At 38.9% G+C, this 23470-nt stretch overlaps 1 protein-coding gene across 4 annotated transcripts in view; it reads left to right on the top strand.

Annotated features, from left to right (window-relative positions):
* The window catches only part of SORCS1 (sortilin related VPS10 domain containing receptor 1), a 570351-nt gene that overhangs the window by 480302 nt on the left and 66579 nt on the right, over positions 1–23470 (top strand). For all 4 annotated transcript variants that reach the window (XM_043476626.1, XM_043476628.1, XM_043476627.1 and 1 more), the window contains exon 18: positions 6144–6315. In XM_043476626.1, coding sequence (XP_043332561.1) covers positions 6144–6315 — 172 coding nt within the window. The remainder of the gene's footprint in view (positions 1–6143; positions 6316–23470) is intronic.

The following is a 23470-nucleotide window of genomic DNA, read 5'->3' on the forward strand; positions in this document are numbered from 1 at the left end:
CTCTTTTTTTCCTTATGTGCAAAACAGAGGGATTGTGTTGATCTTTGACCCCTTCAGGTTCTGACATGTCCATAATCTATCTGAAGTGACCAGTATTAGCATTCCTTGGACTGCAGGTGTTTAAAAGTAGGGGAATTTTCCTTTTATGAATTTGTTATGTAACTAGTTGACTCTAGTGGATTCCATGAGCCATCCTCCTGATGTTTGATGTTGTCATTTAGTTTAACTCGCCCATATGTCCCGCTTCATCACGTTGGCAGTCAGAATGATGTTGCATTCTATTTATTGTTCAGGTTAAATGACTTGTGCTTCCATCCTACGTAGTGGAAGAAAAGTTTTCTCCCCCTCACCTAGTCTTCTGCCCAGTGACACTCCCGTAAGCCCAAGGTCTGCTTACTCTATTTAAGGGGAAAGTTCTGAGAGCTATTGCCTTGAGGCGAGAAACTTGGAGAACCTACTAAAACTGTCAGGGAACTCTGTTATTTCTGAATGTTGGAGGTATGAGTGCTACATCATATTATTGCTGAAATAGGAGCACATTGAGTCTAGAAATACTTACTTGAAGTGTTAGCCATGCACTGTTCCCAGAACCAGCTCCCTTCTCTGTCTCCAGGGCTTGCCCCATTTCTCACTTCAAGTCAGGTATTAACTGTAAGAAGAAAGTTTTTCCTTGAAAACGAGGACACATAGTACAATCCAAGAAACTAAACAAATATATTCTTTTCATTGTGCTCACAAATGAGGGACACCAGAGCCCAGTGACAGTAAGTCCTACCTTGGCTATAAGAAAACCTAGAGTTCCACCTCTTTCTTGGTCATAACATGTAATAACTACTGTGAAAAAAGAGAAGAGATAATGTAATAAGAAAACATAATGTCTGCACTGGTTTTTAATGAATGAATAGAAGCTTGACAGAGTAAAGATCGTCCTGGGGAGGATGAACAACACAGAGAAGAAGGCAAGTAGCCTTTAGCATGGCCTGAGCTTAGGAGGCATGCAGGGCAGTGAAAAGAGTTAAAGCTTAAAAAATGCATCGACCACAGATCATGAAACTGTCTCTTAAACCCAAAACTTACTCTTTATGACTAAACCATGGGCAGTTTGAACAATATTAAGGAAGGACTTGATGTGATCCAGTTTGATCTGAAGATAATTTTGGCAGAAAGAGCATGGCTTCTGCTTTCAGGGAGCTTGTATAATGCTGTGCTTATTTGCTCAGTCCTGTCTGACTCTTTGCATTCCCATGGACTATAGCCCGCCAGACTCCTCTGTCCATGGGATTCTTCAGGCAAAAATACTGGAGTGGATTGCCATGCCCTCCTCCAGGGGATCTTTTCAACCCAGGAATCAAACCAGGGTCTCCTGCATGGCAGGTGGATTCTTTACCAGATGTAATAGCAAGCAGATATTTAAAACTTTAAGTAAGTAAGTAAGTGAAGTCACTCAGTTGTGTCCAACTCTTTGCAACCCCATGGGCTGTAGTCTGCCAGGCTCCTCCATTCCATGGGATTCTCCAGGCAAGAATACTGGAGTGGGTTGCCATTTCCTTCTCCAGGGAAACTTCCCAACCCATTGATTGAACCTGGGTCTCCTGCTTTGCAGGCAGACTCTTTACCATCTGAGCCACCAGGGAATTAGTATTTAAAAGTTTAAATGTTAATTTTTTTACTACCTTAGGATGTTTAATATTTATTAAGGTCTTGAAATGTGGGATATTTTTTTCTATGTCCTTTTGAATGCATTATCTCATTTAATCCTCCCAAGAACTTTAGGAACAGTTTCTATATACCTATTTTATAGGCAAATAACCCAAACATTAGAGTCTGGGTAAATTGCCCAAGTTTATATAATGTATAATAGCCTGCATTTAAACTCAGGCAGTTTGGTTCCAGAACACTAGTTTTAACCACCAGGACAGTGATCTTTAATCCTGGCCGCACACTAGAATCACCAGGGGAAATTAAAAACAAAACACACTGATGCCCAGAATTCTCATTTAAACTGATTTCTGTGGGCAGAGTCTTAACATTACAGAGAGGGTTGTGACTGACTAAGCCAGACTATATTGTCACCTTAACATACATGGAATAGTCACAAATATCTATAGCAAACATTTGTACTGTAAACATCTGTACCAAAATTGTAAGTTAAAAACAAAAACAAAAACTGCTAAATAGCCAAATCACAGGATATGAAGACTTTTGATGCTTTTTCCAATTTTACTCCCACAAAGAAAAACTACAACCTTCATCTTTTTAAAGACTGACAGGCAGCACAGAAGCAAAATCAAAGAGGGTAGGGGTAAAAAGGAAAAGGTGACAGAGTATCAAAAAGAAGGAAGAGAATAGCTGAAATTGGGGTTGTTGAAGTAATAAGACACCATCTACCGATGAGCAGTCGGTAATATCAAAGGCGTATTTGTGGAATGTTTCCTTTCAGTAATTGTACAAAGACTCCCTTGCCATTGCAAAGCACTTTTCTTCTTGGCAGATTGAAGAATGTTTTACCAACTAAATGCATCCCAGTAATATTCAGAGCTTAGGTCCAACATAATCATAAGTTGCCTTGTTATTGCGGAGGTAAGCAGCCCCATTTAATAACATATAAAATGTATTATTCATTTATGTAACTCAGACCCAGGGACAGCTGCTGGGATGAAAATAGAACCATTCTGTAATGCACAAAGCAGGTGTGTGCTTACTTGAGTAAATGAACTCTGTATTTCTGCTCAATTTTCTTGTAAATTTCAGAGACCGGTCTGGTAGGGCTAATGTGAAGCCATTTTCATCCAGGAAATAAAATGGTCTCAGAATGGTTTTTAATGAGCATTGAAAAAATTACCAATCGTCTTTTCTTTGGCAGAATCCCAGGGGAATGGATTCATGCCTTGTATTTAAGCAGAACTCCTGTTGCTACAGGCTTCAGGAAAGCCCAGGGTGGCGATTGGTCAGAACAGTGACGCACAAAAGGAATGTCCTCTAGCTGATGATGCTGGCGATGATGGTGAGCCCATGCCGCCAGAGCTGCTCGCCAAGATAGAGTCACAGGTGTGCTTGGACGCTAAGCGATTAAAATTATAACCTGCCTTTAATGTGCGTTGTGCCTGGCTTCTGAAACGCGCAGAGAGTTTGTGATACAGTTTAACTCTCTGGGATGCCATAATTACTGTATGACATTGCTGGCCACTTCTCTGCTACCATTGCTGGTACCAGAATGTCACCATTCTCCAGTGTCCGCATCTTTTTTTTTTTTCCCCCAGCTGCCCTTATTTTCTTTCAAATCAGCCTACAGTCATAAGCACCTACATGGACTTTTCAAAATATTTAATATCAGATAGGATGATTTGAAGATGTTCAGACATGGCAGTGATCAGTCAGAATGAGTAGGGATCTCAGTACAGGAGCAGGATTTAGGAAGCTCCCTGGGGTATTAGGTGTTAACCCATTCACTTCCAGATTGCCAGGAAAAGCAAGGACTCCAAGGATAGGGGTTAACATAGCAGGATTGGTGGGTGTGGTGCCTGCAGGGTTTGGGGCCAGTGATGATAGCCAGTTTCTTGACAGATATTTCAACATTTAAACTCTATACAGTCATCCCAGTGTGGACCTAGTGAGTATCAGCCTTGCATGTCTGGGGCACAAGTATGCCCTCAATGAGGAGCTTAAAGTTCACAGTCACACAAAGGAAGAAAATCATACAAGGCATTGCTGATTCCTATAGGAATCATAAGTAATTTCCTATAGTAAATCATAAGGATTCCTGTAAGAGATGACACATGTCTCACCTAATTTAAAGAGGTAGTGCAGTACAGTGGTAACAAATACATGTATCCGAGATCCAAATTGTCTAGGTGCTGGCTGTGTGATCTTGAGAAAACTAGTTTAAGTTCTATGAATCTTAATTTCTTCATTTATTTATTGGGAGTAGTGATACCTTCTTTATTAGGGATAGTTTGAAAGCAAATCATGTTCAGAACTTAGCATAGTGTCTAGAACATATTAGTGAAAGAGTTAGTCATTCAGTTGTGTCCAACTCTTTGCAATCCTTGGACTGTAGCCCACCAGCTTCCTCTGTCCCTGGATTTCTCCAGGCAAGAATACTGGAGTGGGTAGCCATTCCCTTATCCAGGGGATCTTCCCAACCCAGGAAATGAACCTGGGTCTCCTGCATTACAGGCAGATTCTTTACTATCTGACCACCAGGAAAGCCCCAAATATATTAGTACTCTCTACATTTGAACTTCTTATGCTTTTACTTTCACAATCAGGAAAAGAGAGGAGATAAGCTGCCACTTAAAGTGTGGATAAGTTTTAGGCAGCTGGTTAGGCAAAAAGGTGGACATGGAAGCAGAAAGAACAGAAGAAAAGAAGTACTTTCAAGAGGATTGAAAAGAGAAGTTTGGCTAAAGCAGAATGAGCTGGTTGGGGAGAAAGAGTCCAGGAAAGTAGAACAAAGTTAGTTTATGGGGGGCTTCAGGCCCAAGTTAGAGGATTTGTGATTTATTCTAAGGAAATTGGAATTTGTGAAGGTTGTGAACAGGGGGGATAGATAATAATGTTAAGTAAAATAACTGATAACATTTCATAATCACTTGCTAATTGTCAGGGTGGTTTTAAGTGTTCTGTGTACATTAATCCATTTCATCCTTATGGTTACCCTATGAGGTGAGTTTAATATTAATACTTGGCCTTACAGTCATCTATAGTGTTCAAAGTGCTTTCCCAGATGGTATTTAATTTTATTTTCTCGATCGTGCTTTTAGGTAGTCAGTCTTGAAACTTAAGGACAGAGAAAGGACTTTGGCTAGATTTGAAGTAGCTGGTGAGCAATAGCCTGCACGCTGCCAGATTTTGTAAATAAAGTTTTATTAGAACCCAGATTCATTTGTTCTTTTATGCATTCCCTATGTCCACTTTAATGTTACAACCCGAGAGTTGAGTGCTTGTGACTAAAGCTAGATAACCTGCAAAGCTAGATTCCCTGGCACTTTATGTGAAAAGTTTGTCAACTTATGGTCTAGAAGAACTTATGGTCTAGAAGAAAAGTTTGTCAACTTATGGTCTTGGACTTTTGATTGCTTCCATTTTGAGATCTACCAGTACCTTCCTCAGGTAGATTGGAGAAACCAAATATATGAATACATAATGTGGCTGCTGTGGACTCCACACAAAAAAAGATGATAAAGACATAACATTGGACCTCAAAAGTCTTAAAGAAAACCCACAGATCCTAATTTACTATAAATCTGATAAATTGTATAGGACAAATTGGTAGCAGAATTTTTTTTTCTATTAAGGCTAAAACAAGAAAAAAGCAAAATAGAGGGAGGATGTACTCAATCTACAGTCTGAAGTTTGCTTAATGTGAAATTTCAATAGTTTAGGTGTTACATCTCATGAAATACTGAGCAGAAACTCTCAAGTTTAGCCACCTTTCTGTTCTGTACTATGAGAGCAACAGTTTGTATGTGTCTAATGTTGAGACATATAATGCACAATAATCTATTCTTTCTTTGAACTGTACCTTCCTTTGCAATATATACATGTATATATTACAATATATATAGTACTCATTCTGACCTTTAATTATATAGCCTTTGAAGTATTTTCTGAACTATCCATGTATAGATGGTAAAGAATCCACCTGCAATGCAGGAGACCTGGGTTCAATCCCTGGGTTGGGAGGATCCCCTGGAGGAGGGCATGGCAACCCACTCCAGTGTTCTTGCCTGGAGAACCCCCATGGACAGAGGAGCCTGGTGGGCTACAGCCCATGAGGTTGCAAAGAGTTGGACATGACTGAGCAACTCAGCTCACATCTTTTCACCTGAATTATAAACCTATTGTGTGTAAGGAAAGACCACGTCTTCTCCTGCTATGCATTTCCCACAACTCCAAAGTGAAATCGTATATCTATCGACTAAGTGAATAAAAGCATAAATTAAAATGGTAAAAATGATGCAATATGTTCCTATGATGATTTTCCTCTCTGTTGGGTGCTTACTATAAACAAACTGTGATCTTCCTGACACCATGAAAGGGAGTTATTGCTAGCCCTCAGGGCTAGGCAGAAGGTTTGAAAAGTTGGGAGTGATCCAAATTATCATGAGCTGAATTACAATTTGAGCTTTTCCCCCATGTAGGTATAGAAAGGTGGTTTCCAATAACTGCACTGATGGAGTGAGAGAACAGTACACAGCCAAGCCACAGAAGTGCCCGGGGAAGGCCCCGCGGGGGCTCCGGATCGTCACGGCTGATGGAAAGCTGACGGCGGAACAAGGGCACAACGTCACTCTTATGGTGCAACTGGAAGAGGTAGGACCGGGCCCTGCCTCCCCTCTACCTTCTAGAGCCAGTGACGTTTGCTAAGAAATCATGCTTTGGTTTACATGTCTTTTTGTCTTTGTTTACATAGATACATTTTTTAATTTTAAATTTTATTTAAAATTTGTCTTCTCCTTTTAGTTCCTTGGTATTTGTTATTATAAGTTTGCCTTCTCTGACACAGAACTTCAATTACTTTTATTTCACTGCAAGTTGTTCTTCATTCTTATTGAACCTGTAACTTCTTAGGGATGCTGTCTGGATTTAATCTTCTATTATTGGCACCTTTAGCAAAATGTTTTCTCAGAATACATTAATAGTATTCCTAGAACAGCTTAACACATATACATACTGAACTAACCTGAAAGCTGCTAATGCTGTCTTCCTCCTTTAATCTGAGGTCATGGCTTTTCTTTCTATGTATGACATAACCAGTCATACATACAGCATCAAGACCAATCTAAACTAATTGAATATAATTTCCTTGATATTTGAGAGGTTTATTGTTTTAATATTAATAGTGCCTCAGGGATATTATTATAAACATCAATTATTATTTGCCAGACTAGTTATCTGAAGTTTCTGAGTAATTAGATGGTAGAATAAGATGACATTTATATTACATATTTGAGAATATTCTGTTTACGGCATGTTTGTCATCTTGTAAATGAGGAAAATGGCCTCTAAAGGATAAACATTTTCATTAAATGATCTTAATTACTAAACCAAGCTGTCCTACTTCAGCCATGTTTTCTGTGTACCTAAAAATATGGCGAACACTGCTTTCAGCCATGGGATTGCAAGGGAATCTGAAAAGTTCACAATGACACCAGGATAAAGATATACAACATTGTCTTCTCCCCTTCTCTTCTGATAGTTCAGTGACTCTCCATCTCTAACATACATAAAAATTACCCGCTGAGCATGTTAAAACAGTTTTCTGGGCTGCATCTTCAAAGATTCTCATACAGGAGGTTGAGGTAAGACCCAAGAGTATCCTTTTCTAACAGGGTCATAGGTTATGCATTATGCTTCAAGAAAAAAGAAAGAAAGAAACAAGGGCAACATCAAGAGGCACAGGCCAGTCTGAGAGGCTCAGAGGGTGACTTGAAGGGGAAAAGATGCAGTCAGGATTACACTGTCAGGTTTGCTCAAAATACTTAGTATTTTAATTTCCATAGAAAAGCCTGTGATCTAATGAGTTGGAATTCCTGGCCCCAGTGATGCTGTTGCTTTCAGTCCAAGGACCACTTAGACAAGCACTGCTCTAACCTAGTACCCTTTCTTCCTGTCTCCTTAGTAAGTGCCTTTTAACCATACCCAGTGTTCTAAACACTAAGGTTCCCCAATGTTCTTCAGTTGGAACTAGAAAGAGATGGGCCAACTTAGGCTAGTTGGAGTCACTTGCATTTCACAGAAATAAATCTTGGGGGAACGTCTGCCTGAGGCTATAACAGACTAGCTTGCTGGAAACCAAATAAATATGTATTATTTACAGCAAGAGTTAGAGAGAGTGGGAAAGAGAGAAACACACACAGAAAAGGAGGAGGACTTAGAAAATTTCAATTCTTTTCTTGAGAGATAGGAAGCTCCTTATGATAACTTATGCTGTATTTCATGTTGTATTTCCCCTCAAGAACTTTGCCAGTTCATCTGTCACACTGTATAAGATTTCAGATTCCCAGTAGAAGCTCAGACAGAAAGTGTTGGCTAAACATCTGTTGGTGAACTCGAGGTTGGGAAGATAAAAATTGGACTTCAGAGTTACCAAGTCAGCTGGGACTGATGATGTTAAATCCTAGAGAGTAGAGAAACATAGAGAAGTTGTACAATATTCTGTGTCCTTTGTTTCCTTGGGGGATTCCATGGTGGCTTAATTGGTATAGAATCTGCCTGCATGCATGCCAAGGTTCAATCCCTGGGTTGGGAAGATCCCCTGGAGAAGGGAATGGTTACCCACTCCAGTATTCTTGCCTGGAGAATTCCATGGATAGAGGAGCCTTGCGGGCTACAGTCCATGTGGTTGCAAAGAGTTGGACACAACTGAGCCACTACCACTTTTCACTTTCACTTTTGTTTCCTTGAGTTATTAGACAATACCTGAGGGATGCAGATAAAACAGCAAGTAATCACTTAGGATATGAAGTCAAACATAGGTTTTAGAAGTATTACATTTTGAGGAGAAAGAAAAAAATTGAATTTAGAGTCTATCAAGGGGAAAGCCCTGGTGAATGATATAAGACTAGGTCCTGTAAAGCTCTATGCTAGGAGTAAGGACAAAATGAAATTAGACCAGACTCTCTACTGCTAAAATCCCATCTGAAATTATTTCAGCCTAATCATTATTAGAATGATTTTCCCCCATTTTAAATGTCTGTCAGAAACTGTAACAAATCTTCTTTAGAGGAAAATAGCATATACCAATGGCCTTACTACTTTCTTTTTTTCATGTAAAATTTAGGGTATTTAAGTAACTATAGATATATCAAAAATCAGGACCAAGAACAGGAAAAAAAAAAAACAGGAAAAAGAGCATATTTCCTGAGATACGATTAATATGTTTATGAATATGGGACAAGATATTTAATCCCACAGCAGTCATCAGTAGGTGGCAGTATTCAAATGGAAGTCATAGAACTACAGGTATAGGTACTGATACTAAGAATTTAGAGGGATTTGTAGTAGATTGAACCCAGATGAGTGAAGGATCAGTTTATTAGAAGCAATGACAGTAGGGAATATAGCATTTGGAACATAAGAGGAAAAGAGTAGAAAATAGGAAAAAGAATAATGAGAACAAAGGAAATGGTGGAAAGAGTGAACACAGTCATCCTGAAGGGGAGGAACTGTTAAGGAGCCAGAATTATTTTTGGAGAGATAATGTCAGAGAATTTTCCAAAAATTGGCAAGCGATATCAGCATATCAACACAGAGATTCAAGAGAATCTGTAGACTCAAAGCAGGGTATGCACAGAGGGAAACCACTTTTAGATATTGTATTCAAACTACTGACATCATCTAAAAACAGAAAATTTTAAAGCAGTGCAGACAAAAATGGAATGACATGTTTGAAGTGCTGGGGAAAAAATAGTGAAGCTAACGCAAAAACATTTTTCAGACAAGCAAAAATTGGAATGAGTCATAGAAGCTGATTTCTGTGAAAAGAAACACTAAAGGTAATTGTTCGGGCATAAAGAAAATGACCCCAGGCAAAAGCACAGAAATAACGGAAAGAATGAAGAATAAGAAAGAAGGTGGATATGCTGGTGAACTGAAGTTAATAGCAATTTTGTAGACCAATCATGCTAATCAGTTGTGGGACTTAAAATACATGCAGAATTAAAATACATGACAACAATAATATAGTATGTGAAAAGAATTAAATGGAATTAAAGTGGTTTAAGCTCCATGAAATGTCTGTGAAGAAGTATTGATAAAAATACTCTTTTATATTAGAACCAGCATGTTCAGAATGTGTGCTTTAATATCTAGTCACAAGTAAAAAACAGTAAGGTAATGCTGAACTATCAAAGTACTGGGAGGAGAACTGGATGAATATTAAGAGCCTCATTAATCAAAATAAAGTAAAAAAGAGAGAAGAGGAGACATACTATCATTGAGACAAACTGAGCAGATATGAAAATGGTATATGCAAACACAGATATTTCAGTAGTTATATAAAATAAATAATTAGTTATTTTTGTGGCTTGCTTAAGAAATGTATCTAGCCCAAGATTGTGAAGATATCATGCCACACGTTTTTTTCTTTAGCTTTCACATTTAAGCCTATGATCCATTTTGAACAAAATTATTTCAGGCAAGGGCCAAAGTTTATATATTTTTTCCATATATGTAGCCAGTTGACCCAACACCATCGAAAGACAAATATTTTCACACTGAATTTCTATATGGTCAATTGATTTATGACATAATAATATACATATATATGTGCACATATGTATGTGCTTTATGTCACATGAGACTGCAGTACAGTAGATAAAGTATTATCTTTTCAGTAAATGGTGCTGCAGTATTGGATATGAGGGAACACGTGAATCTTGACCTCTCAAAACACACCAAAATAATCTTAACTGGACTGTCAGTCTAATTTTGAAAGAGAAAACTAAAGTGCTTAAAGGAAAACACACAAGGGTATCTTCATGACCTTGGATTAGGAAAATATTTTTTAAACAGGAAAGAAAACCTTATAATATAAATAAAAATATGATTTAATAAGATTACATTAAAATTGAGAATTTCTTTTCTTCAAAAGACATTATTTTTAAAAACCATAAAGGTGAAATCTAGAGGGGAAGAAGTTATTTTCAGTACACACTTTCAATAAGGGACTCATACCCAGAAAAATATAAATAAATCCTACAAATCAATAAGAAAAATTCCATCAACCTAGTAGAAAATGTACAGATGATTTAGAAATCTCAAAGAAGGTAACCACATTGCCAATAAGCATATGAAAAAATTACCAACACCACCGCTTATCCAGAGAATGCAACTTAAAACTATAATAAATTATTGCTATGTACCCATCAGAAGACTGGTATTTTAAAAGACTAGCAATATCAAGTGGTGCTGTTGGGGCAACTGGTCAGTCATCACGTGCTGTTAGGAGTGTAGATTGGCACCCTGGAGACCAGCTTGACATGAAATACTATACCTGAATACATGCACAACCTAAGTGGCATTTCCACTCCAAAGATATATTCATCAGAAATGCATACAGTGCAAACTATTATAGATAGGATGAGTAAACAACAAGGGCCTATTGGCACAGGGAACTATATTCAATATCCTGTGATAAGCCATAATGGAAAAGAGTATGAAAGAGTAAATATATATATGCATATGTATAACTGAATCACTTTGTTGTGTACGATAAATTAACTCAACATTGTAAATCCAACTATGCTTCAATAAAATTTAAAAACAAAGAGAAATGCATTCAAACATGCATAAGAACATATGTAAAATAATATGCATAGCAGAGGAATTCCTAAGAGCTCAAAAACCGAAAATAAACAGCAATATTAGCACAGAGAAATAAATGACAATATACATATAAAATGGAACACCATACAACAATGAAAAAGAACAAACTACTGCTATGTACAGAAACTTGAATAACTCTCATAGCTAATATTGAGCTAAAGGAATCATACTGAAAAAATGCATATTATATGTCTACCTAGTTAAACTGCAGAAAAATAAGCAAAGCTGATTTACGTTGATGGGAATGAGAATAAGTATTAGTATTTGGAGAGGGAGGGGCAGGGACAATTTTTGGACTATTCGCAATTTAAAATTTCTTGGTGATTAATGAATGCATCTACTTTGTAAAATTCAGGTTGTATATTTAATGGTATGCATATGTTTCTTTATGCATAGCATGTTCAACAAAAAGCTGACTTAAAAATCATTTTAGAAATTCAAATAAAATAGAATACTTTGTATTTAGATCTTTAAGCAGTAAGGAAACAGGAAACTATTAAGGAGATATTCATTTTCCAGACTAATCCTATACCCTGTGGTGAAGCTGAAGGCCCCTTTCCTAAAGACATAAGGAACCTGATTATGAAACTCAGAAGAACATCATCTTTTGAAGCAACAGACATCAATGCCGGAGCAGGATTCAGAATTTAGATTTTTATTTCATTTTGAAGAATGCAGTAGAGGAAAATCTGAAATAAAAAATCAGTCCTGGTCAGCTCCAACCTGCGTGCACCCTCCAGGGACAGAGGCCAGGCTCTCATCTATTTGATGTCGTTTTCCATGCAACCAGGATGATCAGGCAACTCAAACTTGGCTGAGTGATGTGGGAACAAATTGGGGAATCTGGTTCTAAGATGTGTAAAGTCATGCCTTCTGGGCACAAAAAGGAAAAAAAAATAACAAGTCAGTTCCTTCCACTTGAATGGGCAGAGGTACAAGAGCAAGGATGAACCCACTGCCTGCAGCTGTCAGAATCGGCCCCTTGATTTTCTTGTCTCCTAGCACAGAGCGCAAGGCCCTAAGTACTGTCCCCATATCAGGAGGCTCCAGAAAGCTCACATTTGATTGTGAGATTCTGTGCTCCTGAATCACAAACTCTCCTTACAGAAACAACATCAAGTTCTCTGTTAATCTCTGGATTATATACGCAGGCAGAGCTGAAGCCTGTGATAAGCAATGTGAAATACAGGAGAGCAGAAAGTCTTATAGATCCTGGGGAGCATTGAGACTTGAAAAAAAGGTCCCATTTGTGAGTGCTTGCATGGATTGTCTCATATAGATCCTGCAGTGGGTAAGTAAGCACTACTGTTATAATTTTATAGATGGTACAGTGGAAGCACAGAAAGGCAGAGTAACTCACCTAAGATCACACAGCCAGCTACAGTAAAGGAGCCAGGAGTCAAATCCAGGACCTATGGTACCCTGCCTTTCTATCACTTCTCTATAGTGGAAACAACCATTTTTCTGGCAAAGAACTTCATGCAGTTCCCAAGGCTTCCTAGAAACGCTTGGCTGGGGCAGGTAGTAACAAGGATCAAGGAGTAGAAAGAATAGGCAGAATTATCTATGTCCAAGCCAAGCTGGGCTATGGCTGCTGCTATATTCTTTTTTTTCTTTTTTCACCCATCTTTTTTTTTTTTTTAATCGAAGGATAATTGCTTTACAGAATTTTGTTATTTTCTGTCAAACCTCAAAATGAATCAGCCATAGGTATACATACATCCCCTCCCTTTTGAACCTCCTCCTATCCCCCCCACCATCCCACTCATCTGTATGTAAACCAAGATTTCCTCCTGGATTTTCTGAGAATATCCATGGCTTTTGAAATCAGCTTCTTGAAAACCATCTCAGCAATGAGAGAAGCTAAATCCACTCTTGGGTGTCCTCCTCTTTGTAAAACTATGCCTTTATTGAATGACTACAGTATTTCTAGCACTAAAAAAATGTTGGAAAACAGAATATGAATGCAGTGCTTAAGGACTTTAACATCTATGTATACCAAACTTCTCCAGAGTCTTGGGTATGAATCTGGCTATAATATTGCTTAATTAAATTTAAAACAAAAACACCACTATGTATGCTACTGGTAATACATGTATTCTCTACATCCTCTTCAAAATTTCTGAATTCACTTCTCATTTCAATTTGTTCCTAAATTTACTTTGAGTAGAGTGTCTGACCTACTCTCATATTTAGCGCCAGTTCTTTATAACAGTGGGGATATTAATGCCATGCTTATGATGCCCGTAAAGTGGCAAGTCCTCTAGGTGCCACAAGAGGTCCCAGCTACATTTTGACATGACACTGTAGTGTGATTACTGAGATGTGGGCAGAAGATTTCCAAGCCAGGATAATATTCTATCATTTGGACACCAAGGATCATGCTTCTGCGTCTCATGGTTTATTCCTGGTTCAACTTTCTTCTCTGAGTTTGTCTCATGGCTCTGGGGCTAGGTTAGGTTAAGGACTGATGCTACCCCCTCCACCTTTGTCCTCAGCTGTGTGTGTGTGTATGAGCTTAGTTGCTGTTGTGTCTGACTCTTTGCAACCCCATGAACTGTAACCCCCCAGGCTCCTCTGTCCATGGGATGCTCCAGGCAAGACTACAGGAGTGGGTTGCCATGCCCTCCTCCAGGGGATCTTCTCAACCCAGGGATCGAACCTACCCTATCTTTGTCCTCAGTTACTTACATATAACCCCCCCCACCCCACATAAGCTGTGTCCACTTTGTGTATCAATAAAGCACTAGAGACCTGAGGAGTCAACTATTCCACCAGTTACTTATGTATGTGTGTTTATTTGTTCTTCAACAAATATTTTACGAGTTCCAACCTTGTAGGAACTCAAACCCTTCAAATACTTTTCATTTATGAGTAGACATATTTCAACTTGTGGAGCTACATGTTTTGGACTAACTAGGACCTCTGCTGTATCTAGTTTTAAGTAGAAATGTAAGCATACAATATAGAAAATACTAAGTAATTTGTATTTATTCAAAACAAAAAAATAATTTATTGGACACATTATAATAAAATCTGTTTTAGATCATTATAAATATCTATATCACTAGTATATAATAGCAACCATCTCTTTTCTGACATCTCCCAGTAAATGATCAATATTATTAAGACATGAATCATGTCCTGCCTGGTTGTAACTCTGCTTACCATGTCTGCAATATTGGTAGGAACTCAATAAATGTGTGTGGATTTGAATACGCTTCCTCCAGGAGAGTAGAGATAAAGCCTAAACTTGAAAAGGCTCTTAAAATTCAAATAAAACCCTAAACATGTTAGTCTTCATCTGAAGTCTAAAGCCCTTCCTTTTTATGTATTAGTGCATGTCCTAATTCTAACATAAGAATAGCAATGAAAATCTTGCTAAAACCAGAGCAAAGAAAACTTCTTATTGACTGTAGATAATCAAAGGTACACTGATGCTTATAGCTCCGTGTATAATAGTTGGGACCTGAGGCAAAATTTTTCCAATTTGAGAAATGAAAGAAATGTGATCACTTTTTGTAAATGGCATGTGAGGCTACCACCTTCCCCCCTCCCACACACATCTAGGTGACACAATGGCTCCATACAACAATCCTTCAAAACCACACAGCTTGGTTACTCAGAGAACAACAGAATTCTGTTAATGCTGATGAAAAGTCCCCTTGTCAGGAACCCCATCTCTGCTGCTTTGAGGGTTCTCTCCAAATATATGAGAATAAAAGAATCTTCATTGGAAGCAACAAGGTGAAGGAGCCAGTCTTGCTTCCATCCCAGACCTACTCATTGTGGAGGATTCACGAGCACAGCCGTGTGAACACCCACACTCACACTACAATAGGCATTTATGCATAGTTTTTTCTTAAGGACAAAAAACAATGATCCAGGAACAACCAAGAGGGGAGAGGAAGAATCCATGAAGCTGTGTTTAAGAAGCTTAACATTTTACATTTTGTAATGGCTCCTGAATTTTAGGAAGCTGATCAAAAGTGTTCTGCAGAGAGACCCCAGCAGCATCCAGTGAGTGGTTGCATCTGTCTGGAGACTGGCTTAAGATGGATATCCCCTGGACCACTAATGAGCACCTAATGAGTCTATAGACTTTCAATGTGATAACTCGGCTTTCTAGAGAAATCCAATGTGACAACCTGAAGGCACAGGATGAATGGTGAAGGCCCTAATCAGCCTTAAGAACTCAACAAAAGTGATTTGGAAGGCAGTCATTTGAGAGGACTGCTAGGCGGAAGTAGTGTCTGCATGTGACGGGAGATAATTAAATCTGTTTTAAACAGCTGTAAGAATAAAGAGATGCAATTCACTGCATAATTTAAGACTTTTAAATTAAATCTGAGACAGGGGACTAAAATTAAAAACTTTGATCCGTATCTCATTGTTTTAATACTTCAATTTACATACAAAGACTGGAACTTAATAAGGAAAATTCATGATTATAACTTCTTCTGTGAGATTTAACTTGGAAATGTGAAGGCTGTGTCCTCATTAAATGGATTTCAATGAGCTGTAATTTCACATACATTGAAAGACTTACAGCCACATAAAAGTAACCACAGTATAATAACACCTCATAAATTTTGCAGAATGCTGCCCACCATCAGATGGTAGAAAAGATGACTTTTGATAACTGTGCATGTGAGTGTGTGTGTGTGTGTGTGTGAGAGAGAGAGAGAGAGAGACACTCATCTGTTGAACTGATAAAGGGAGCTGGCCTACTTTTTCATTTGGAGAAAGAGTTGGCATGAAGAGTTCGCAGGAAGTGTTAAGTCCAGGCAGGTATCTATCACTTTCTAAGCCAGCCCAGATCTGACTCAGAAGATTCAGCTGTTTTCTTCTTCCACACAAAGGAATGGAAGCTGATTTCAATGAGCCATGGAGATTTAAGAGGCTTTCTCATGTATTATTCCTTACTCCATGCAGCTTTATTCTCTTTGACTCTAAGCAAGGTGGTAATTGAGCCACTTCATTTCTTCTCCCTTGTTGCTTTGGGTTAAATAGGAAAGAAGGAAATGAGGCAGGCAATATAGATTGTCTTTAGCCAGAGGCCTGGTGCCTGAAATTCAGGTTGAATTCAGGTTAGCAACTCTAAGGTTCCGCTTTTCTCTTCCCTCAGTACCGGTCCCATGTGCATTGGTGTATTTCTATCCTTTAGGGTTTCAGAGAATAGGTGTTTGCAAAGCACTTCAGTGGGCCTTGACAAGCAAAGAGAGATACTTGGTTCATTACTGAGAGTTTCAGTACAGTGAACATCCCAGGGGCTGGAGTCATAAAATCGTCTTCAGTTTGGATTTTCAATCTTTCAACCTGTCTGCTTCAGGCCCTCCACTGCAGGGGTCCACCACCCCTTGAATCAGGGCTGGAGCCACAAAATTCTTGCCCAAGTGCAGAACTTCCCTGGGTTTCTGGCTTCACACTCTGTCATTCATTATTCCATGGCTCTCTGTTTTACCCGCTCACTCCTCAGCATAATCCACCATTCACCTGTAATGGGAAATCTCCATCACAGCACTTGGATAACTTTTGCATCTTCACCTGAGAGTGGAGAGTATTTCAGCAGCCTGAAGAGGTGTTGGGATATTGTGGATGTCCACTGACGCCAATTGAAAGAATAGTAGAATTATTAAAATGGTGGGTTACCTGGTCTAGAAATGATAACTAGAATCATCACCATTCTGCTCATCTTTAATTTATAGATAAAGGAATTGAGATCCAATTGTAAAATGCATTTCAGAGGACAGTTAACTGTGTCTTCTAACTTCCGGGTCACTACCTGCCTTCTGTAGGGCACTTCTTCCACACATAATACCCCTGTAGACCTCTGTAAAGTCACTGAAATCTCATTAACCGAATAACTTGGGAAAGTGAGGAAGTGACATCCAGGCAAGAAACCATATATCCATTTTATAGGCAGGATCCCATGACTCAAGTCTACCAAGTGATGGCTAGATATAGAAGTTCTGAAAGCTATTTAAAAATGTTGACAGCATAGCATAACACAGTGTAATAATTCCAGTGCTGCCATTGTGGGTGTCGGGGTGTGTGTGTGTGTGTGTGTGTGCGTGTGTGTGTGTGTGTGTGTGTGTGCGTGCGTGCGCGTGCAGTATCATTGGTTAATATGGTATTCACCAGTGTAAAAATGTAATCTCTGGGTGGCATGATTATGAGCAATTTGAACTTTCTTCTTTCAAATTTCATCCTCGTTCTACAGTTTTCTCAAAGAATTCATCATGGCTTTTCTCTCTTTGTTCTTTCTTCTAATAAGGTTAACATATTTTATTACATATGTTAAAACTAGAAAAGAAATATAGGTTTATTCCTAAAGGAATCTTCCTACTGTTCTTTCTTTTAAAACGCAACTTGTTCTTGTGACATACCCAAATGTTTACTTATAGAGTGACTTTTTAAAATCATTCAAAACCACTTACACAATGTACTTCATTGAGCGGCCCCAGAGATTTCCTGCCAAAGCCTGCGGGGGTGATTCCTGAAGCCACAATGCAGTGGTGGCAGACAGTGTAGCAGTGACCTTTACCACCTGAAAAAGGTTTCAAAAGCATGATGGATCGAGGTTCTGATGGCTCTATACCACAATGTCTGGATGGAGTAAGGAGGCTTCTGTTTATAGTCATTTATCTACTTATACAAGCCAAATGTTGACTTACAGTAGTCTGTTCTATTCAGACAAGCACAGAAGACATAAAAAGGAAATTTGGAAATTTGCTGTTCATTTAGACACATGGTGCTACAGTTTATTTGTAAGTGAGAAGGTAAACTGTTTTGTGATGTTGTAATAGGAAGTTCTTAGTATGAGCATTAGATCCAGAAGTATCTGGATATTTAGTTAGGCAAGCTCCAAGAATCATAGTCCTCAAAGAAGAGTCTAGCCATCTGTATTTCGTCAGAAAGAAGGTGAAATGCTCATCCAGTCAGATTATTTGGTAGGTCCACAATCTGGTCTCTCTGGTATCACTGGCCTTGTCAGACCCAAATTTTTCTGATGAAATCCTAAAACCCCATGGACCACCCTTCATACTGTTGTGAATGTTCTCCGTTAAAGTCAAAGGATCCAAATCCACTGTTGCCTTTACTCTCAGAGAAGCCCGAGGGTCTGCACATTTGGAGAGATGTCTCTGCTATTGAAAAGCATCTCTGAATAGGCAAGGGGAGGAGGATAATTTTATATTTTGCAACTGTGCCAATATCTAGATATCTTGGAATTATGTATAAAGCTCAGTTTTGAAATTAAAAAGAAGCCCAGAGGGCATGCTTCAAACCAGCCCAGAAAACACTGTCCTAGCTCATCTGGTGAGGCAGCCTCAGCTTTCAGTACTAGTAATACCTCTTGGAAGAGCTGCCAGAGAAGACCAAGATCTAGGAACAGAAGACAGAGCGTGTGCAACTGCTGCTTGCCATAGACCGGCCGTGTCCTGTGCTAGGACTCTGTTGGCTCTTATGCAATGGCAGGTCCAACACGGTTTCAGCAGCTGATTCCTGTTTACAGTCATCTCACTCTTTGCAAGCACTCATATTACCATGGGTCTTTACAAATGTATTTTGTAGTTTCCATGGTATTCCAGTGTATTACATTGGGATCTACTTATATCACTTTTTAATGTAGAATTTGATCTGTGCTGGCATTCCTGTAAAGAGTTTTCTTTACTGAAGCTTACAATCACTCTCGGGTCTTACCTATCAGTCAGTTCATTCTTCAGTGTCCATCTGGCAATGAGCACAATGTGTATCTATCTTCTGTAAAAAAGAAGTTCACAGAGCTCCTTAAGTTAACTTCTTCTTGAGTTAAGAAGAGCTTGGTTCAAACTCATCTTGTGACTCTAGACAAATTTTAACAGTCTTTCAGGACTGAGTCCTAATAAGGTTGAAGATTCATTCCGCAACTATATAGAAAACAATTGTTACTATTTCTGGGACAGAAAACTTTTGAGAAATGTGGTCTCTCTTTTCCCTCAGTGACCATCAGGGGATATTCTAGAACAGTCTTAACTTGCACAATTCATGTAAGAAGTCACATGCCAGAGTTCATTCTTATTGAATAAGCACAAGGGAAATAATACCTCTCTCTGTGAACTCTTTTACAGCAGCTGACAAAATCTCTTCTTTGGAGACCAGAGCAACATTATACCATAGTTTTCTCCTTTTCCATTTCTTGCTAAGACCTTGCCAATCTGAATCCAAAGTTGTTAACCTGAGTCTCATATCTTGGAGTAGGACATACAAGGCAAAGATGGATTATATTTTGCTTTTCTAATTAATTTTATTGATGTATACTTAATTTGTAGTGTTGGTTAATTTCTGCTGGACAGCAAAGGAATTTAGTTATATATGTATATTCTTTTTCATATTCTTTTCCATTAGGGTTTATCACAAGATGTTGAATATAGTTCCCCATGCTATACAGAAGAACCTTATTGTTTATCCATTCTGTATATAATAGTTTGCATCTGCTAATCCCGAATTCCCAATCCATGCCTCCCCCGACCCCACACACTTGGCCACCACAAGGCTTTTCTCTATGTCTGTGAGTCTGTTTCTGTTTCATCGATAAGTTCATTTGTGTCATATTTTAGATTGCACATAGAAGTGATATCATGTGGTATCTGTCTTTCTCTTTCTAACTTATTCACTTAGTATGATAATCTCTAGGTCCATCCATGTTGCTGCCAATGGCATTATTTCATTCCTTTTTATAGATATTCCACCCTGTATATGTACCACATCTGCTTTATCCATTCATCTGTTGATGGACATTTAGGTCATTTCCATGTCTTGGCTGTTGGGAATAGTGATGCTCTGAATAGTGATGCATGTATCTTTTTTATAGCTTCATCCAGATATATGCCTAGGAGTGGGATTGCTGGATCTTATGATAATTCTATTTTTAGTTTTTTGAGGAACCACTATACTATTTTCCCATGATGGCTGCACCAATTTACATTCCCAAAAGGTATATTATTTTTGGTTCACACCTCCCACCCTGCCCAGATACCTTTAGTCATAAGAAGAAAAGGCTGAAATGTCTGATTTTTGCTTCTGGCATTTAATGTTACCTAGTGATAATGTTGTTCAAATATTGTGATCAGAAGAACATTAAAATAACAACAGAAATCTAAGGCCAGAGTTGGCTGTACCCCATCATCAGCGTCTGTATTACCTCCTGGTTATTTCCTTGTTCTCAGTCAGCATTTAAATGTCAACAGTAACAGGACGGGTAGGGTGTTTTGTTTCATGCTGTTTCTTGTGTCATGCCCTACTCCACCTCTCCTTTTAAATTTGGTGAAATATTTGTTTCTCCTCCTTTTCTCTTCTCTCTTAATCCTGCTGATCTTCCTCTGCTCCCTCATTTCATTTCACCCCCGGGGTAGTCAGTGTTAACAGACTGGGCTATTTTAACCACCACATTTATGCTCATGCAAACATATACAGACATACAGACTTACAGGACATGCATTTGCAAACAGGTTATACCATAGGTGATTGCCTTCAATGCAGTTTTTGCTGCATAAACTTTAAAGCCCCTTCCAAGACTGAATTTCAGTAAAGCCTCTGTCAGGCCTGCCCTTGAGCGTTGCAAGGACCAGCCTCTGACAAACGAGTCCAGTTTCTATCTGCAGTGGCCCCCTAATGACTGCCGGAGCATCTTGGAGTCTCATTTCTGTACCAAGGCTGTCACTGTTGAGTTACTGTAGCATTTGTTTTCCCATTTTTCTCTAAAGCCCTGTTACAGGAACTGATAAGTTCACACACCTTTCATTTCTCAGGTTAATCTTGGCCTCATTGCGGCCATTTGATCTATTTGCTTTTCTATTACAGAAGTCAGTGCTGCCCTTGGAGAATACCCATGTGGATTTCATGTGGCTTTTGGTCCTTTCTTAGGAACTTCTTTTGGACTAGTATTCTCAGTTATATATCTATATTAGGGCACAGGACTAAATGCATTATGTCTAAAGAAGTTTATTTGACAATGTAGATATTTCCCAGCCTAAGTTGTATTTCAGAAATGTTGGCTTGTTATTTATGAGATTGAATACCTAACAAGTACCTGTCAGTGATGCACAAGATTTTCCTGATCAGTAACTCAGTTCAGTTCAGTCTTCCCAGTTGTGGCCAAATCTATGCAACCACGTGGACTGCAGCACGCCAGGCAGGCTTCCCTGTCCATCACCAACTCCCAGAGCTTGCTCAAACTTATGTTTATTGAGTAGGTGATGCCATTCAACCATCTCATCCTCTGTTGTTCCCTTCTCCTCCTACCTGCAATCTTTCCCAGCATAAGGGTCTTTTCTAATGAGTCAGTTTTTCATATCAGGCAGCCAAAGTATTGGAGCTTCAACTTCAGCATCAGTCCTTCCAAGGAATATTCAGGAATGATTTCCTTTAGGATTGACTGGTTGGATCTTCTTGAAGCCCAAGGGACTCAAGTTTGAGTAAACTCTGGGAGTTGGTGACGGACAGGGAGGCCTGGTGTGCTGCAGTCCATAGGGTTGCAAAGAGTCAGACACGACTGAGTGACTAAACAAAACTGAACGTATATTGGCAATTTGATGTCTGGTTTCTCTGCCTTTTCTAAATCTAGCTTGAATATCTGGAAGTTCATGGTTCATGTCCTGTTGAAGCCTTGCTTGGAGAATTTTGAGCACTACTTTCCTAGTGTGTGAGATGAGTGCAATTGTACAGTAGTTTGAACATTTTTTGGCATTGTCTTTCTTTGGAATTGGAGTGAAAACTGACCTTTCCACTCCTGTGGCTACTGCTGAGTTTTCCCAGTTTGCTGGCATATTGAGTGCAGCACTTTCACAGCATCATCTTTTAGGATCTGAAATAGCTCAACTGGAATTCCATCACCTCCACTAGCTTTGTTCATAGTGATGCTTCCTAAGGCCCACTTCGCTTCACACTCCAGGATATCTGGCTCCAGGTGAGTGATCACACAGTCATTGTTATCTGGGTCATGAAGATCCTTTTTGTATAAAGTTCTTCTGTGTATTCTTGCCACCTCTTCTTAATATCTTCTGCTTCTATAAAGTCCATATAGTTTCTGTCCTTTATTGTGTCCATCTTTGCATGAAATGTTGACTTGGTGTCTCTAATTTTCTTGTCTCTAATTTTCTAGTCTTCACCATTCTATTGTTTTCCTCTCTTTCTTTGCATTTATCACTTAGGAAGGCTTTCTTATCTTTCCTTTAAATTCTTTGGAACTCTGCATTCAGATGGATATATCCCTCCTTTTCTCCTTTGCCTTTCACTTCTCTTCTTTTCTCAGTTATTTGTAAGGCCTCCTCAGACAACCATTTTGCCTTTTTACATTTCTTTTTCTTGGGGATGGTTTTGATCACCGCCTCCTGTACAATGTTATGAACCTCCGACCATAGTTTTTCAGGCACTCTGTGTATCTAGTCTTATGAATCTGTTTGTCACTTCCACTGTATAATCGTAGGGATTTGATTTAGGTCATACTTGAATGATCTAGTGGTTTTCCCTACTTTCTTCAATTTAAATCTGAATTTTGCAATAAGGAGTTCATGATCTGAGCCACAGTCAGCTCCCTGCCTTGTTTTTGCTGACTGTATAGAGCTTCTTCATCTTCAGCTGCAAAGAATATTATCAATCTGATTTCGGTATTGACCATTTGGTGACGTCCATGTGTAGAGTCGTCTCTTGTGTTGTTGGAGGAGGGTGTTTGCTATGACCAGTGCATTCTGTTAGCAAAACTCTGTTAGTCTTTGCCCTGCTTCATTTTGTACTCCAAGGGAAAACTTGCCTGTTACTTCAGGTATCTCTCAATTACCTACTTTCACATTCCAGTCCCCTATGATGAAAAGGACATCTTGTTTTGGTATTAATTCTAGAAAGTCTTATAGGTGCTACAGAACTGTTCAACTTCTTTGGCATTATTAGGTGGGGCATAGACTTGGATTACTGTGATATTGAATGGTTTGCCTTAGAAACAAACAGAGATCGTTCTGTCATTTTTGAGATTGTGCCCAAGTACTGCATTTCAGACTCTTTTATTGGCTATGAGGGCTACTCCATTTCTTCTAAGGGATTCTTGCCCACAGTAGTAGATATAATGGTCATCTGAGTTAAATTCACCCATTCCAGTCCATTT

The sequence above is a fragment of the Cervus canadensis genome, chromosome 8 (assembly GCF_019320065.1).
Source record: "Cervus canadensis isolate Bull #8, Minnesota chromosome 8, ASM1932006v1, whole genome shotgun sequence".
Lineage (NCBI taxonomy): Eukaryota > Metazoa > Chordata > Mammalia > Artiodactyla > Cervidae > Cervus > Cervus canadensis.